Source organism: Phyllobates terribilis, unplaced genomic scaffold, assembly GCF_046119375.1.
Source record: "Phyllobates terribilis strain yellow unplaced genomic scaffold, ASM4611937v1 Scaffold_1__5_contigs__length_1240528914, whole genome shotgun sequence".
Classification (NCBI taxonomy): domain Eukaryota; kingdom Metazoa; phylum Chordata; class Amphibia; order Anura; family Dendrobatidae; genus Phyllobates; species Phyllobates terribilis.
This window is the reverse complement of record NW_027362761.1, coordinates 994,364,021-994,382,881: the sequence shown is the minus strand read 5'-3', so window position 1 is coordinate 994,382,881 and position 18,861 is coordinate 994,364,021. Positions and strand designations below refer to the sequence as shown.

At 46.0% G+C, this 18,861-nt stretch overlaps 1 protein-coding gene across 8 annotated transcripts in view; it reads left to right on the top strand.

Annotated features, from left to right (window-relative positions):
• Positions 1-18,861, top strand: part of WDR17 (WD repeat domain 17) — a 166,199-nt gene that overhangs the window by 113,563 nt on the left and 33,775 nt on the right. For all 8 annotated transcript variants that reach the window (XM_073643767.1, XM_073643745.1, XM_073643736.1 and 5 more), the window contains 8 exons: positions 4,449-4,598; positions 4,682-4,812; positions 8,620-8,745; positions 13,244-13,399; positions 16,877-16,941; positions 17,999-18,131; positions 18,550-18,638; positions 18,726-18,825. In XM_073643767.1, the coding sequence (XP_073499868.1) occupies positions 4,449-4,598; positions 4,682-4,812; positions 8,620-8,745; positions 13,244-13,399; positions 16,877-16,941; positions 17,999-18,131; positions 18,550-18,638; positions 18,726-18,825 (950 nt within the window). The remainder of the gene's footprint in view (positions 1-4,448; positions 4,599-4,681; positions 4,813-8,619; positions 8,746-13,243; positions 13,400-16,876; positions 16,942-17,998; positions 18,132-18,549; positions 18,639-18,725; positions 18,826-18,861) is intronic.

Sequence of the window (18,861 nt, the reverse complement as noted above, 5' to 3'; positions counted from 1 at the left end):
AGACATACACGCAAGCACACAGTAGGCAGACATGCATGCACACACACGGTACGCAGACATGCACACACACAGTACGCAGACGTGCACACACACAGTACGCAGACATGCACACACACAGTATGCTGACATGCGCACACACAGTATGCTGACATGCGCACACACAGTACGCAGACATGCACGCACATTAGGCGGACATGCACACGCACAGTAGGCAGACATGCACGCACACAGTACGCAGACATGCACATACACACACAGTACTCAGACATGTAAGCACATACACAGTAGGCAGACGTGCACACACACAGTACGCAGACATGCACGCACACGCACAATAGGCAGACATTCACGCAAACGCGCAGTAGGCAGACATTCACGCAAACGCACAGTAGGCAGACATACACGCAAGCACACAGTAGGCAGACATGCATGCACACACACGGTACGCAGACATGCACACACACAGTATGCTGACATGCACACACACAGTATGCTGACATGCGCACACACAGTATGCTGACATGCGCACACACAGTACGCAGACATGCACACACACAGTACGCAGACATGCACGCACATTAGGCGGATATGCACACGCACAGTAGGCAGACATGCACGCACACAGTACGCAGACATGCACATACACACACAGTACTCAGACATGTAAGCACATACACAGTAGGCAGACGTGCACACACACAGTACGCAGACATGCACGCACACGCACAATAGGCAGACATGCACGCAAACGCGCAGTAGGCAGACATTCACGCAAACGCACAGTAGGCAGACATGCATGCACACACACGGTACACAGATATGCACACACAGTATGCTGATATGCGCACACACAGTATGCTGACATGCGCACACACAGTACGCAGACATGCACACACACAGTACTCAGACATGCACGCACATTAGGCGGACATGCACACGCACAGTAGGCCGACATGCATGCACACAGTACGCAGATATGCACATACACACACAGTACTCAGACATGTAAGCATATGCACAGTAGGCAGACATGCGCACACACACAGTACGCAGACATGCACGCACACGCACAGTAGGCAGACATGTACGCAAACGCACAGTAGGCAGACATGCACGCAAACACACAGTAGGCAGACATGCACGCAAACACACAGTAGGCAGACATGCATGCACGCACGCAGTACGCAGACATGCACACACACGGTACACAGATATGCACACACAGTATGCAGACATGCACAGACACAGTATGCAGACATGCACAGACACAGTATGCAGACATGCGCACACACAGTATGCAGACATGCGCACACACAGTATGCAGACATGCGCACACACAGTATGCAGACATGCGCACACACAGTATGCAGACATGCGCACACACAGTATGCAGACATGCGCACACACAGTATGCAGACATGCGCACACACAGTATGCAGACATGCGCACACACAGTATGCAGACATGCGCACACACAGTACGCAGACATGCACAGACACAGTACGCAGACATGCACAGACACAGTACGCAGACATGCACAGACACAGTACGCAGACATGCACAGACACAGTATGCAGACATGCACAGACACAGTATGCAGACATGCACAGACACAGTATGCAGACATGCACAGACACAGTATGCAGACATGCACAGACACAGTATGCAGACATGCACAGACACAGTATGCAGACATGCACAGACACAGTATGCAGACATGCACAGACACAGTATGCAGACATGCACAGACACAGTATGCAGACATGCACAGACACAGTATGCAGACATGCACAGACACAGTATGCAGACATGCACAGACACAGTATGCAGACATGCACAGACACAGTATGCAGACATGCACAGACACAGTATGCAGACATGCACACACACAGTATGCAGACATGCACACACACAGTATGCAGACATGCGCACCCACACAGTACGCAGACATGTAGACATAGTACGCATGTATGCACACAGAGTACGCAGACATACACACACAGTACGCATGTATACGCAGACATGCACATACATACAGTACGCAGACATGCACACACACAGTATGCAGAAATGCACACACACAGTACGCAGACATGTAGACATAGTACGCATGTATGCACACAGAGTACGCAGACATACACACACAGTACGCATGTATACGCAGACATGCACATACATACAGTACGCAGACATGCACACACACAGTATGCAGAAATGCACACACACAGTACGCAAACATGCACACGCACAGTATGCAAACATGCACACGCACACAGTACGCAGACATGCATGCACACACACAGTATGCAAACATGCACACACACAGTATGCAGACATGCACATACACAGTATGCAGGCATGCACATACACAGTATGCAGGCATGCACATACACAGTATGCAGACATGCACACACAGTACGCAGACATCCGCACAGTACGCAGACATGCACACACAGTCCGCAGACATGCACGTACACACACAGTACACAGACATGCACGCACACAGTATGCAGACATGCACCCACACACAGTACGCAGACATGCACGACATGCAAGCATGCACACACATACACACATGCACATGGTACACAGATATGCACACATGCAATACGCAGACATGCACATACACATACAGACATATGTACATATTTGAACACAAATTTTTAAAAACACATATAAAATGGACATAAATATACATATACACAGTCATACACGCTCACATACACAGACATTTAAATCACACACACACACACACACACACACACACACACACACACACACACACACACACACACACACACGAAATATTTTTAATATGGGGATTGGGGAAGCCGGCAACAAGCCTCGCTCACCTGCCCCCGGCCTGTGTCCCGTCCAGCTCTTCAGGCATGTGACTGTCCAGGGCCGCCGGCGTGTCTTTGATGGCCATCACAGACATGGCCCTGGATCATCAGGGGGGCCCACTCGCCATCGAGGCCTTGCCCGCTCCCCCAGGATCTGTGCAGGGCCGCTGGCGCTGCTTAATTGCTGGCACCTCACCAGACATGGCTGCGCGCTTTGTCTGCTAGTAATGACGTGGCAGGGGTGACACACAAGCAAAATTAAAGGTGCAGTGTCGCCCCTGCCATGTCGTTACTACCAAACACAGCCGCACAGCGCACGGCCATGTCTGGTGAAGTGCCAGCGTTCCTGCACAGATCCTGGGGGAGCGGCCAGGCCCCGACGGCGATTGGGCCCCACTTGCCTGGGTATGCCGGGTGCTGACATCGGCCCTGCCTGGGATAACTTCTTTTAATAAATGACAGAAACTAAACTGGGAATAAGCAAATAATTTGTATATTCCACTCAACTGATGGTATACATTAAATATACAAAATTAGTGTTGGATGGCTTCAGAGAACTTAAGAGGGGCTGTCACAGAAGAGCCATTGATGTCACATATCACTAGGTTAATTCGGTGAGAGGACGAGGCCTGACCAATGTGAGAAAAGCGAGAGCCGCTTTGGAAATCCACATTCACCTTCTGTCATCTCTGCTCAGCTTGTACTGGAGAACACATGGTTGATCTATTAAGGCCACGTTCACACGTTCAGTATTCGGTCAATATTTCACATCAGTATTTGTTAGTCAAAACCAGGAGTGGGTGATAAATACAGAAGTGGTGACGTATTTCTATTATACTTTTCCTCTGATTGTTCCTCTCCTGGTTTTGGCTTATACATACTGATGTAAAATAGTGACCAAATACTGAACGTGTGAACATGGGCTTACAGTCAGTAGCTGACCACACACCCGCCCCTATAATTCATAGGGCAATATGGCTGCACAAGTAGAAATTAAAAAAAAAGACATCCTTTTTACATTTTCATTTTAATTCTCTCCTCTGATTTACTAATAAATTACCAATTTACAGTGTGTTTAGAGTGAAAATCCTTTTGAAGAAGTTTTCCAGGAATAACTTACAATGAAATCTTTATGAAAATTCTAAAAGTGGATATCTCGGAATAACTTTTCCCTCGCTAGTGGCCTCCACTAGGTTAAAGTAAGAAGCTCCCTTATTAGCCTTCCCCTGGTCCAGCACTGCATCCCCTCTGCTGCTCTGGTCTTTGTTGATAGGATGTATCAGTGATGTCATGACTGCAACGCACAGGACCACTGCAGCCAATCATTCAGATCAGTAGGTTGTGCTGACTACATAACAAATAAGAATTTAATTGCATAAAGCTATCAGTGAAGACTTCAGAAACATTCATCAGGGGAACAGCAAAGGTTGTCATCTAAGAATAACATAGGGTCACTTCTCAAGTGCAGGCCAAGTCCAGATACTTCTCAGGATTGGTGGGTCCAATCTCCTCAATCTCACTATGACATAATAAAAGTCTATTCTGAGTCAGCTGAGAGATTTTGATGTTTTCTATGTTTCATCCCCCGGTGATCACTTCCGTCAGGTCTAACATGCCATCCCAATCGACCGTTCACTATGGCTTCTTGTTCCCGGGATTCCACTGTGAGGCTTTGGTCGCTAACGCCATTGATTTCACCTCTGCAAATAAATATTCTGGCAGATCGTCCATGGGAAGAAATAATTGGTAACACTGGTACGTGATCATCCTAATTCTGACTACCGGAGGGATCATGATTTATATGTTAGTAAGAAATCTTTGTTTTCTTCATCTGGTAGACCGCGCCATGGAGCCTGGCGCCCCGCCGTTACTATGTGGGAAAGTATCACGGGATATTAAACAAGAAGTGGACAAACTGACCGGTAACATGAGGAGCAAGAAACTGAGATGGTTTTCAGAATGTCTCTCGGTAAGTGCCGTGTTCCTGCAATTATGAAGTAGGCATTGGAGATGCCATTAAACGGACTGGTTTTTTTTGTTGTTTATATGTATTTTTTTACACTGTTTTATATTTTCCAGTTTTTATATTACTAAAAAAATGTGGAGCTTTACTTAAAATTTTACTCTGTAATTAGTAAGATCCTCTATATTTTACTGATGTCTGCAGTCTGCATGGGATTTATGATAATGTTCATATAGTTTTAGTAAGTATGCAGTCAGTGCCAGGCTTCACATAAAAACTGCATACATTATTAAATAGATCTCTTTACATGATGAGTGAAACTTTTGAAATTCGATTTCTTCATCTTTGCCAAATTTTCCCCAAAATTTGATTTGCGGTGAATAAACTTGTCGCGAATCTCGATACTGCAAAACCCCTCATTGCCCATAAAATCCGTGTATAACACTCTGCGGTTAGGACTGTATTGATACACATCCTTAGGTTGAGGTCACTTAGACATTACTCGAGGTCACTTAGACATTACTCTCTGGCTAGGAAAAAATGGACGGTAGCCGGTGGTAATCATCAGCAGTATTTCACTGGTGTGTAGGCGTCTAATATTGGACTATTACTACAGGGAAGTATGTAAGATAATTCATTTCTTTTACACACGCACTCCTTGTAACGTAGACAGTGGTGCTTACATTTCTGGAATGTGGAGCTTTTTCTTTTATCCTTTGGCTTGTCCATCTCACTAGTCAGGAATCACACTTACTGTGACACTCAATTGGTTTCAGGATTAGGACCTAAACATATTAAACTGCCCATTGTAGGAAGAATAAAAAAATGCTGTTACTGCAGTATATCACAGATGAATCAATTCCCAGTCACTGACTCTGCAGGTACAGCATATCCCTATCATTTCAATCTTTGGATTGTTATTCACAGACTAAAACAACCACTCGATTTTCAATGTGATTCGGCACTGAAGTAATACATCACAATCAGATTAGGGCGCACAGTGAGTGGCAGCTGTAAGCACGCCCTGACATGTTGACAGCCGGCGTACCTACAGCTGCCACTCACTATGTACGGAGCTGTGACTGAAGCCGTGCCATCACGTCTGTATGACTGAAAGCTCGAGGCTGCTGGGAAGAAAAAAGATCATTTCCTACTGGTAGCCAGGCTTTCTGTGCAGAGGCCGCAGGGCTTTAGAATGCTATTAACCTGCAGATTAACCCCATTTTTGTAGGTTAATAGCAGTTGCGCACATGACAGGTTCCCTTTAACATACATGAAAAGGAAGTGAATTATTACTGCACTAGGGAACCCTTCTAATCTAGCATGTGACTATAAGGAACAGTCTTATTGCTACCTTACCCTGTTAAGAACTACACACCATAATTGAATAATGCTGCCTTAGGCTTTAAAAAGGTTGATATCTCTAAAAAACAGAGGCACTTCCACTAAACCTTCCCCATGAAGAATTAGATCATCTTAAGCTGAATTACAAATTCCAGTGGAAGTCAGAGAGTATCAAATATCTGGGGATTAACATAACGTCAGACTATGGGACCCTGTTTGCTCATAATTTTCCGCCCCTTTTTAAAGAATTGAAGGGTCTTATGGTCAAGTGGGCCAATCTTCATATCTCATTTTTGGGGTGTATATCGGCGGTGAAAATGTCCCTTATTCCTAAACTCAACTACTATTTTGAAACTCTGCCAGTTGGGGTTCCTATGGGGGAGTTGAGGGCTCTCCAATCCTGTATAATGAAGTTTATATGGAATAATGGGAGGCATAGAATCTCCAAGCAGGTACTGATCTCGGGGAGGGAGCAGGGTTGGTTATCGGTCCCGGATGTGGTAAAATACTATTGGGCGGCTCACTTGAGAAGGATTCCCTCGTGGTCATCCCTTTGGGCATATAATAAGTGGACAGAAATTGAAAAATTATGGATAGTCCCTGTTCATCCGAATTCACTACTGTGGTCTGAGAAATCTGTTAAACTCCAAACCACTTTACTGGGCCCTATGCAATTCACTAGAGACATATGGGACACCTGTAGGAGGAGATTTCCTCTTTCTTCTAAACACTCCCCGATGATATCGTTTGTCTTTCAGCCTTTGCTCCCTCAGAGCCAAGAATCATTGGATTGTTTAGATTTGCGGATATAGTGGACAGAAACACCTTAGTAATACATCAGTTTGATTATTTAAAAGAAAGTTTTAACATCACTAACCGGGAATTCTATCAGTACATACAGATTCAGTATTTTGCAAGATCCCTGTTTGGCTCATATAAAGTGTCCATCCCCACGGAGTTTGAGAGCCTGTGCAGGAGAGGTCCCTCTACCAAGGGGTTGATCTCGGATATAAATAAAATAATCAATTCACCGGTGGGTGGACCCATCTTCCAGCACCCCTATATGTCTAAGTGGGAGGGATTCTTGGGAAGGAGACTTTCCCCTCAGACATGGCAGACAATATGATCTAAAGCAGCTAAGACATCAATCTGTACCCTATACAAGGAGAACCAATATAAAATTTTAATGCATTGGTACCACACGCCGGATGTCCTGAATAAAATGAACCCGCAGGTCCCGAGTATATGCTGGAGATGTGGATCATCTGTCGGCACTCTGACACATGTTTTCTGGTCCTGCAGCAAAATAGTTCCCTTTTGGGAAACAATAAGAAAACTGGTTCAGGAGGTGCTATTTACAGAGATTTCTCTAGAGCCCTCTGTTTTCCTTCTCAATGTGACCCCTGGGGGAATGGGTAGACATTCTTCCAAATTGCTCCTCCACTTGTTGACAGCAGCGAGATGCATGATTGCTCTTTGCTGGAAAAGGGACTCACCACCCTCTAGACAAGAGTACTACGCTAGGGTCTGTGATGTGAGGCGGATGGAGTCCTTGACCGCAAGTCTTAATGCAAAGATGGACCTGTTTGAGACAGTATGGGCCCCATGGGACTACTATTGGGCGCAGCGTAGTGAATGATCAACTGCTTCTTGATCTTTTGTCTAAATCGTTCTTCCTTTCCCTTCCTTCTCTCTGTGTTGTCTTTTTTTTTTTCTTTCTTTGTGTTTCATGGACTGTTAAGTAAAATGGATGTCATATCAGATATTTGAATTTGAAAGCTTTAAAGTGATCTCTAATGGGCCGGCCTGTTGGAGGCCTAAGTGTTTTCTCTGATATGAAAATGTGAATGACTTTTCTGTATTCTATGTTTGCTAAAATATGTGAAAAATTTTAATAAAAATTACAGTTATAAAAAAAAAAAAAAAGGTTGATATCCTGTACAAAGAAAGGTGGCCCAATCTCAAGATATCTGCTGGGGCTGCTCGCCCAGTCATTGGTATGATGTAGGGAGCCATTACAGTCACCACCTATTATACCGTGAGCGCAGCAAGTGTGTGTACTCAGCAAGTGTGTGCGCAGCAAGTGTGTGCGCACAGAGCTGGCAGTCAATAAAAATGTCGGGAACTGAATACAGCTGCACTCATAGATCAGTGACTGTAACCGCCCCCTGCACCGCTCCGATGACTCAAGGCAAGTGTCAGCAAGGAAAATATTACTTCATTTTTTTCCCTTGAGCTGCTGCTCCAGTAACTGTTTACTGTCTAATATATTATGTGTAAGAGGGAATTATTATGTTATTATTATGTGTAAGAGGGAATAACAGGAAGGGACTTTCCGAAGAGTCATGAATTAGCAGTTGGAAAACGATGGACACCTACTGTTTCTGCATAGGGGCCTTAATGTTGGTATCCACCACTGCCAGTATAATCAGCAGATAGTATTTATTCTTTTTTTTCTGTTTCTTTCAGCCTCCAGGTGGCAGTAAAAATTTATGGGACTTAGTTGCTGTGTTAAAAGGCCAAGATGACAGCTTACTGCCTCAAAACTACTGCAAAGGAATTATGCACATGAAGCATCTAGTCAGGTTCAAGACGGTAAGTGGAGATATTTAGTCTTAATAATAGTAATATTACATTTCTAAATCTATCTCCTTACATATCAATATGTGATTGTTCATGCTTCAAGCAGCTTAAATAAAATGGCATTAACCTGAATGGGTTTTCCCATCTTCTAAAGTAATAGCATAATGCTAGTATATGTCATCACTTTATAATTGGTGAGAGTCCGACCTGCAGGACCCTTTTTCTGCAGAGCAGCGCTACCGGCCATTTAGCTATAAAGGGAACTGCAATCAGCATTACTTATCATAAAATGATGCATCATGTTGTAAGATGGAATACCCTTTATTCTTTTAAGTACTGATCTTCTTGTAAAACATGACCATCTAAAATATCATTGACAAGCAATCTTGTAATACAACAAGCGTAGATGGAATAATGGACTTATTACAGAGTGTCAAGATGGAAAACTTGAACATGGCACCGCTATTCAACACAAAGAAGACAAAGATATTGCCTACTGCCAGGGATGACCGGGACACATTTGCGATAGATGACAATGAATTGGAAGTTGTAATGTACTTCAACCTACTCAGATCAAGATATAGCGACGACAATGGAATGGTATCAATACCATGAATGGCAAGAAGAACAAACTAATCAATTTTGGAACAAATCAAGCCAGACATGTCACTGGAAGCAAGGATCACCAAGCTACGACTTGTCTGCTTTGGACACATCATACGAAGAGAGCAATCACTGAAGAAGGAAATCATGGTCAGAAGAATGGAAGAAACCAGGCGAGGGAGACCAACAACTCGATGTGTTAATGCTATCAAAATATCGTCAGAGAAGACCCTGGTGGTCTTATCTAGGCTTGCACAAGATCGATCTTCCTACAGATCGTTCATCCATGAAGCCGAAACCGTTAAAAGAAGAGATGGCTGTCTTTTGGAAATAAGATTAAAAGAGAATTGAAACTTCATCACAGTAAAATGTAGTCTTGACTGGGTTGTATTTTATATTGTGCTTGTATTTGTTTTATATGAACGAATGGAGCATATCTTACTATCTATCTGATCAATGTAATTTCTGGTGTGATTGCTTATTTATCCAGTTCACTACCTCTGTATTTGACACTTACAAATGTTCTGTAAAGCTAAGTTCACACGAGCGTCCGTGATTTTTTGATAAGCTGTTCAGAAAAATTAAAAAGTCAAGTTGGAAACCCTGAACCTGATTCATTAAGTGGCGCCACGCCACAAATTTTACTCCATTCGGAACTGGAGTAATATTTGTGGCATAGGGAATGCGGTCGCTCGTCATGAATTTGAAAAGTGTAACATCCCTGGCGGCGTGCTTGCATAGTGCACCACCTCCCACTATGCAAGACCGCAATCTTACCTGTCTGTCTAGTCTGTTTATCTTGCCCCTGTTCATATTGTGTGCATGCCTCTGTTCTGACTGCTTAGGGCGGCGGCCCGGTTACTTCCTGATTCTTGTAGCTGCTGTGGGCACACCCCTAATGCGTCCCCAGCCTATTGCTGTGGGTCACTGGATATTTAAACCTCCTTCTCCCAGAAGAAGGTGCCTGAGCAACTCTTACCTTCAGAGGGCTCCTTGCCTTTGTTGTGCCAGGTCCCGTCCCGTCCCCCAACCTGGGGGCTGTATTCCCAGGCCTGTCTGAACACTTTCCTAGCCTGTTTGTCCGCCTCTCTGGTGGCCGTATACCCAGACTCGCTCCTGTATCTTGTTGCAGTGTCAGTTCCTGTCTGAACACTCTCCTAGCCTGTTTGTCCGTCTCTCTGGGGGCCGTATACCCAGACTCGCTCCTGTATCTTGTTGCAGTGTCAGTTCCTGTCTGAACACTCTCCTAGCCTGTTTGACCGCCTCTCTGGGGGCCGTATACCCAGACTCGCTCCTGTATCTTGTTGCAGTGTCAGTTCCTGTCTGAACACTCTCCTAACCTGTTTGTCCGCCTCTCTGGGTGCCGTATACCCAGACTCGCTCCTGTATCTTGTTGCAGTGTCAGTTCCTGTCTGAACACTCTCCTAGCCTATTTGTCCGCCTCTCTGGGGGCCGTATACCCAGACTCGCTCCTGTATCTTGTTGCAGTGTCAGTTCCTGTCTGAACACTCTCCTAGCCTGTTTGTCCGCCTCTCTGGGGGCCGTATACCCAGACTCGCTCCTGTATCTTGTTGCAGTGTCAGTTCCTGTCTGAACACACTTCTAGCCTGTTTGTCTCTGTGTCCGTACCTTCCCTTTTCCTGCAGTCTCTGAACCTGCACCTAACTCCTACTCGTTGTCTCTGTACTTCTGTTGTGCGTTTAGAATCCACTTGCTACTTCATTGCAAGTACCTTGTGTGTATCTGGTTCTGCTTTTCCCTTCCAGTCTGTTCAGTGTGAACAGAGCCCTGTCCTCTCTGCTCTGCCTTGCTCACCGCTCTGGCGGTTCCTCTCTGCTCTGCCTTGCTCACCGCTCCGGCGGTTCCTCTCTGCTCTACCTTGCTCACCGCTCCGGCGGTTTCTCTCTGCTCTGCCTTGCTCACCTCTCCGGCGGTTCCTCTCTGCTCTGCCTTGCTCACCTCTCCGGCGGTTCCTCTCTGCTCTGCCTTGCTCACCGCTCCGGCGGTTCCTCCTGCTCTGCCTTGCTCACCACTCCGGCGGTATCTCTCTGCTCTGCCTTGCTCACCGCTCCGGCGGTATCTCTCTGCTCTGCCTTGCTCACCGCTCCGGCGGTATCTCTCTGCTCTGCCTTGCTCACCGCTCCGGCGGTATCTCTCTGCTCTGCCTTGCTCACCGCTCCGGCGGTTCCTCCTGCTCTGCCTTGCTCACCGCTCCGGCGGTTCCTCTCTGCTCTGCTTGTCTACCGCATCTGCGGTTCTGTTCCTGAATCCCACTCTGTACTGGACCCTATCCAGCCTGCGCTCCAACCTGCTAGTGCCTCCCTGTCGGCACTCCAGCCGAGCTTGCCAGTACCCCCCTGTCTACATACCAGCCGTGCTTGCCAGTATCCTCCTGTCTGCACTCCAGCCGTGCCTGCCAATACCCGCCTGTCTGTGTGCCAGCCTAACCTGCCTGTTCCCGTATTTCCCTGTGTGGGTCAACAGCCGTGTCCGGGGTCTGACCTGGAGTAGCACCTGGTCCCTCTGCCCGGTTCCTCCTTGGTGCACGGAGTCGTTAGCCGCCGTGCGACCTTGGTCGGATCAGGTTGATACTTAGTTACGCCCCTCCAGGCACTCCTCGATTCATGGTACAGTGGAATCACTAATCACGCACACGCCAGTCAGTCCGGTTGTGTGCATAACAAAAAGCAGGGATTGCTGCGCCCTTGTCCCACTCCGGCTCCGCCCACTTTTACAGAGTTGAGGGAAAATGGTGTCAACATGCCAAAAGTCACAACATTTTAGCGCAGCTTCAAGTTCTCCAAAATTTTGCAACTTTTCTAAGCTTTTTACTTCAGAACTCTGAAATAAATGCCTTGATAATTCGGACTGTGTGCCCACTATGCGTTTTTTAAGTGTTTCCGCAGCGGAAATTCTGCTATAGAAACGCTTAAACGCTTGGTAGAAGGTCTGCCATGTTCCCCAATGATAATCCGCATGTGCTGTGCACATGTTGGGGAAATTTCCGCTGCGGATTATCATTGCGGAAAAATCCGCAGCACTACCAATTATTTTTCGGAATCGCGTCGTTTTCGCCGCCATAGACTTGCATTGGAACACATGTAATCCACATCACTGCATCTGTACATGCGGATAACATGCGGCTCAATGTACGGCTGGTACCCGGGTTTGGAGAAGAGGAGACTCTCCTCCGGACCCGGGTACCATAGTGCCTGTAAAAAAAAGAATAAAATAAAAAATATACATTATACTTGCCTTCTGATGGCCCCCGGTGTCCTTGTCTTGGCTTGCCGGCAGCTCGCGGTAGACCAAAAGGACCTGCGGTGACGTCATTTAGTCATGTGACGGGTCACGCGACCGCTGACGTGAACGGTCGCGTGACCCGTCACATGACTAAATGACGTCATGGCAGGTCCTTTTGTTTACCGCGAGCTGCCGGCAAGCCAAGACAAGGACACCGGGGGCCATCAGAAGGTAAGTATAATATTTATTTTTTATTTTTTTACCATTCTTTCGGTCACACTATATAAATCCATGCCTTTTGCATGGATTTATATAGTGTGACCAAGTTGTCAAGCACTTTCCAAGTGATGCTAAAATCGACAACCCGCATGTGGAAATGCATGTGAAAAACGCTTCACTTCCGCATGTCCATGGCAGGAAAAACGCATGCACAATCCACATGCTTTTTTTTCTGCCAGTGAGATGCAGAAACGCTCAGGAAAAATCCGGAGCATTTCTGCATCGTGGGCACATAGCCTGAGTCTAGTATTGTATTGTGAAATCTGATCACTTATTTGCACAGAGAAATGGTGATGATCTGGTCACATGTGCCACTGAGTAATACATCAAACATAAAATGTAAATGTTGAGTAACCATAGACAATGTGTTTGTGTCCCCTGATAGTCTAAAGCTCAAGAGTTAACAACTGTGAAGATGTCTAAGTTCGGTGGTGGTATAGGTGCGCCAAGTAAGGAAGAAAGGCTGAAGGAAGCCGCTGAGATCCACCTGAGACTAGGACAGATCCAAAGATACTGCGAGCTCTTAGTGGAACTTGGAGAGGTATTTTGGTGTTTCTAACTAATTACTTTCCATATCCAAACCCAAGCACTTCTTTGGAATCACACCTAGATTACTATAGGATCATGTCTGACATATAACTGCCCGCCATATAACTACGGTACCCACCACATTAGTGCATACCATGTAACGACATACTATATAACTGTCTACCAAATAACTGCCCACTGTATAACTTCCCACCCTATAATCGCCCACCACAAGACTGCCCACCACATGAATGTCCACCACATAACTGCTACCACCCCATAACTGCCCACCCCATAACTGCTACCACCCCATAACTGCCCGCCACATAACTACTGCCCGCCACATAACTGCTCACCGTATAACTGCACACCACATGACTGCCCACTATATAAATGCCTACCAGATTACTGCCCACCACATAACTGTTCACCGTATAACTGCCCGCCGTGTAACTGCCCGCCGTATAACTGCCCGCCACATAAATGCCCACCATATAACTGCCCACTATATAACTGCCTGCCACATAACTGCCCGCGGCATAGTTGCCCACTATATAACTGGCCACCACATAACTGGTCACCATATGACTGCCCACCACATACCTGTATAACTGCCTACCAGATTAATGGCCACCACATGACTGCCCACCACATAACTGCCCGCCACGTAACTGCCCCCGACATAACTGCCCACTATGTAACTGCCTACCAAGTAACTGCTCACCACATGACTGCTCACCATATAAATGCCCACCATATAACTGCCTACCAGATAATTGCCCACCACATAGTTGCCCGCCACATAGTTGCCCACTATATAACTGCCCGCCACATAAATGCCCACTATATAACTGCCTACCAGATAATTGCCTGCCACATAACTGCCCGCAGCATAATTGCCCACTATATAACTGGCCACCACATAACTGGTCACCACATGACTGCCCACCACATGACTGCCCACTATATACCTGTATAACTGCCTACCAGACTAATGGCCACCACATGACTGCCCACCACATGACTGCCCGCCACGTAACTGCCCCCGACATGACTGCCCACCATATAAATGCCCACTATATAACTGCCCACTATATAACAGCCTACCAGATAATTGCCCACCACATAGCTGCCCACCACATAACTGCCCGCGGCATAATTGCCCGCCACGTAGCTGCCCGCCACATAGCTGCCCATCACATAGCTGCTACCACCACACAACTGCTCGCCACATAATTACCCGCCACATAATTGCCCACCATATAACTGCCCGCCACATGACTGCCCACCACATGACTGCCCACCATATAACTGCCCGCCACGTAGCTGCCCACCACGTAGCTGCCCGCCACATAGCTGCCCATCACATAGCTGCTACCACCACACAACTGCTCGCCACATAATTGCCCGCCACATAATTGCCCACCATATAACTGCCCGCCACATAACTGCTACCACCATACAACTGCTCACCGTATAACTGCCCGCCACATAACTGCCCGCGGCATAATTGCCCACTATGTAACTGGCCACCACATGACTGCCCACTATATACCTGTATAACTGCCTACCCGATTAATGGCCAACACATGACTGCCCACCACATAACTGCCCGCCACGTAACTGCCCCCGACATAACTGCCCACTATGTAACTGCCTACCAAGTAACTGCCCACCACATGACTGCCCACCACATGACTGCCCACCACATGACTGCCCACCATATAACTGCCCACTATATAACTGCCCACCACATAGCTGCCCACCACATAGCTGCCCGCCACATAGCTGCCCGCCACATAACTGCCCGCCACATAATTGCCCACTATGTAACTGGCCACCACATGACTGCCCACCACATGACTGCCCACCACATGACTGCCCACCACATGACTGCCCACTATATACCTGTATAACTGCCTACCCGATTAATGGCCACCACATGACTGCCCACCACATAACTGCCCGCCACGTAACTGCCCCCGACATAACTGCCCACTATGTAACTGCCTACCAAGTAACTGACCACCACATGACTGCCCACCACATGACTGCCCACCACATGACTGCCCACCACATGACTGCCCACCATATAACTGCCCACTATATAACTGCCTACCAGATAATTGCCCACCACATAACTACCCACCACATAGCTGCCTGCCACATAGCTGCCCGCCACATAACTGCCCGCCACATAACTTCCCGCGGCATAATTGCCCACTATATAACTGCCCACCACATGACTGCCCACCACATAACTGGCTGCCACATAACTGCTACCACCATACAACTGCTCACCGTATAACTGCCCACCATATATCAGCCCACCACACAACTGCTCACCGTATAACTGCCTGCCACATGACTGCCTGCCACATGACTGCCTGCCACATGACTGCCTGCCACATGACTGCCTGCTACATAACTGCCCACCGTATAACTGCCCACCACATGACTGCCCACCACATGACTGCCCGCCACATTACTGGCCGCCACATGACTGCCCACCACACGACTGCTCACCGTATAACTGGCCACCACATGACTGGCCACCACATGACTGCCCATCACATGACTGGCCACCACATGACTGCCCGCCACGTAACTGCTACGACCATGTAACTGCCCGCCACGTAACTGACCAACACATAACTGCTATCACATAACTGCTATCACATAACTGCTATCACATAACTGCTACCATATAACTGCTACCATATAACTGCTACCATATAACTGCCTGCCATATAACTGCCTGCCATATAACTGCCTGCCATATAACTGCCTGCCATATAACTGCCCGCCATATAACTGCCCGCCATATAACGACCCACGGTATCTTCATACGTGTGTTGTAGATTGGTATTAAAACAAAAAAATAAACTCTTAGGCTATGTTCACATGTTGCTATTTTGCAGCGGTTTTTTTTTCTGCATGCAAAACCTGCTCTCTTGGCATTAAAAAAGCAACCTCAAATAAAGCAGGTTTTCATGAGTTTTTGCTGTGTTTTTTTCCAGGGTTTTTGTCACTGTACATTTGTCTCTTATGCGTGCTGATAAAGTTTAGTGCATAAAAAAATAACCTGATTCAACTTCATCAGGTTTTGGCACCAAAACAAAAACGCAGCAAAACCTGATACCAGGGTTTTTTGCTGCTTTTTTGCAGTGTTTTTGCACTACCCATTTTCAATGGGTAAAAAACGCTGAAAAAAACGCTGAAAGAAGTGACATGCTGCATTTTGCAAAAGCCAAGGTATTTGACAGAACAATCAGGTAAAAAAAACAAGCTGTGTGCGTGAGAGTTCTGAAATCGCATACTATGGTACTATGAAACACAGTTGAAAATTTACATAAACGCTGCAAAAACGCAACGTGTGAACATAACTTTACAAAAGGCCCAGCTCATACATAACCCTGAATGCATGCTAGATCTGTGAATAGAATGTTATACAGCTGTTCACTATTGTTTTGTGCCTCTTCTTTCATAGTGGGATAAGGCTTTGTCAGTGGCTCCCGGTGTTTCTATGAAATACTGGAAAAAATTAATGCAAAGGTGAGTAAGAAGTCAATAATTACTAAATTATTATAAAGTCATATATGTCATTTGGGGCAGAAATATACATCAAAAATGATGAAACGCAAAGAATGCTCCCTTATAAATAAATTCCCGCATCCCATACCTTCCTATACCTTGTTCTGCAAAAAAAAAAATGACCATGTGAAAAGGCCCATAGACAATGTTCTGTGCATGAAGAAACGTGCAAATAAAAGTGTGAATGGGGCCTAAGGTGTCATTAGCAGGTCCTCTTGTTAGCCACTGACACATTATATTCTTCGGGGCTATTCACAGGTCAGGTTTATTTGCTGATCCATGCTCCGTATACAGTAACCTGAGAGATGTTTTCTTCTGCTCCGTTTTCCACATCAAACTCTCCCAATTCAGTGAAAGAGTCCACAATATAGTGGGACAGCAGACGATTGCGTCGGAGTTGCATCAGTGCGCTGCCTGATTTTCACTAACTGGTTGGGAAATCTCCATCATTTGTTTTGCATATGAAGAAACCCAGGGGTGCCAAACCTTTACATGCCACTGTAACTGCTAAGCAGCTGAAATGCTGCTTAGGGGCCTCATTAAGACCTCTGTTTCATTCACTTACATGAAAAAAATGTTCCTATCTTCATCAGTGTTTGGTAGGTTTTACCATCGGTGATTACACAGCTTCTCCTACACATTGATGTGTTAAAGCCAGAGAGAGCGCAGACTGAACACTGATGCCATCTGTCCATCATCTTAACAGACCCTAAGACTTGTCTGGGCAATTTTGATCCATGATTCGAATTAAAATTGTTCATGTCTCCGTGATATTTTTGTAGATATTCTGCTAAAACACACGGACATGTGAACAGAACCATAGACTATAATGGGTACATGTTCTATCCAGGAAGATAGATAAAGCACCTACCTGAATCATGGATGTCTGAATGAAGCTTTACTTTCGTGTACGACTGTAAGAGTTTTATCCCCTTATGTCTCGTTGCAACTCGAGGAGCATATACTACAGAATATGTCTGATGTGTAACACTAAAGGATACATTGTGTTTCATTGTAGAAGAGCAAGCCAGCTGATCGAGGAGGAAAATGATGATGTGATTCCTTACTGTATAGCCACTGGTGATGTGAAAAAGCTTGTCAACTTCTTCACTTCCAGAGGACAACTGAAAGAGGCTTTACTAGTGGCACAGGTATTAAACCTTCTATGGTATTGGCATCATCCATTTCTAGCGGAAATAGACTTTTGCCATAATAACTCACAATAAAGTTGGTTTATCTGCGGTCCCATGAAGAACAATAGCTAAAAAAACTGTAATATTAAACATATTCTGTGCCAAAACAGAAAACCTGAGCTCTGCTGCATCTGTGCAATATCTCCTTAGAGTGGCTGTCTGCTGTCATAGCAAAATCTCCTAACAGTGTGATCTGGTTTAAAAAATAAAATAAAATAAAAATCAGCTTTACTAACTAGGGGGGCCCTAGGCCACCTCTCTGCACCTCCCGCTGGTGACCACTGCAACCAGTCACTGGCATCAGCATTCATTCCCGGTAGACAGCAATTGTCTTAAAAGTCACGTTTTACTGATTAACTGGTGTATTTACTTCTAGGCAGCGTGTGAAGGGAATATCCTCACCAATCATGTTCCAGTCACTACTGTATCCCCAACTGATGGCAACAACATAGAAGACTACAATGAGTAAGCAGTGAACTTCCAGTTATCTGTCTTTCCTGGGAAATATATTGACATAAGTCTTTTTTTTATCTGTCTCCATTGTCTGTGCAGACTCCTTCATCGAGTCAGTGCGGAGCTGGCGGAGTGGTATTTCCAGGATGGCCGGGCTGTACTTGCTGCTTGCTGTCACTTGGCGGTAGATAACATTGAAGTAAGTTTTCACATTGTAGTTCTGATCCAGTAATGA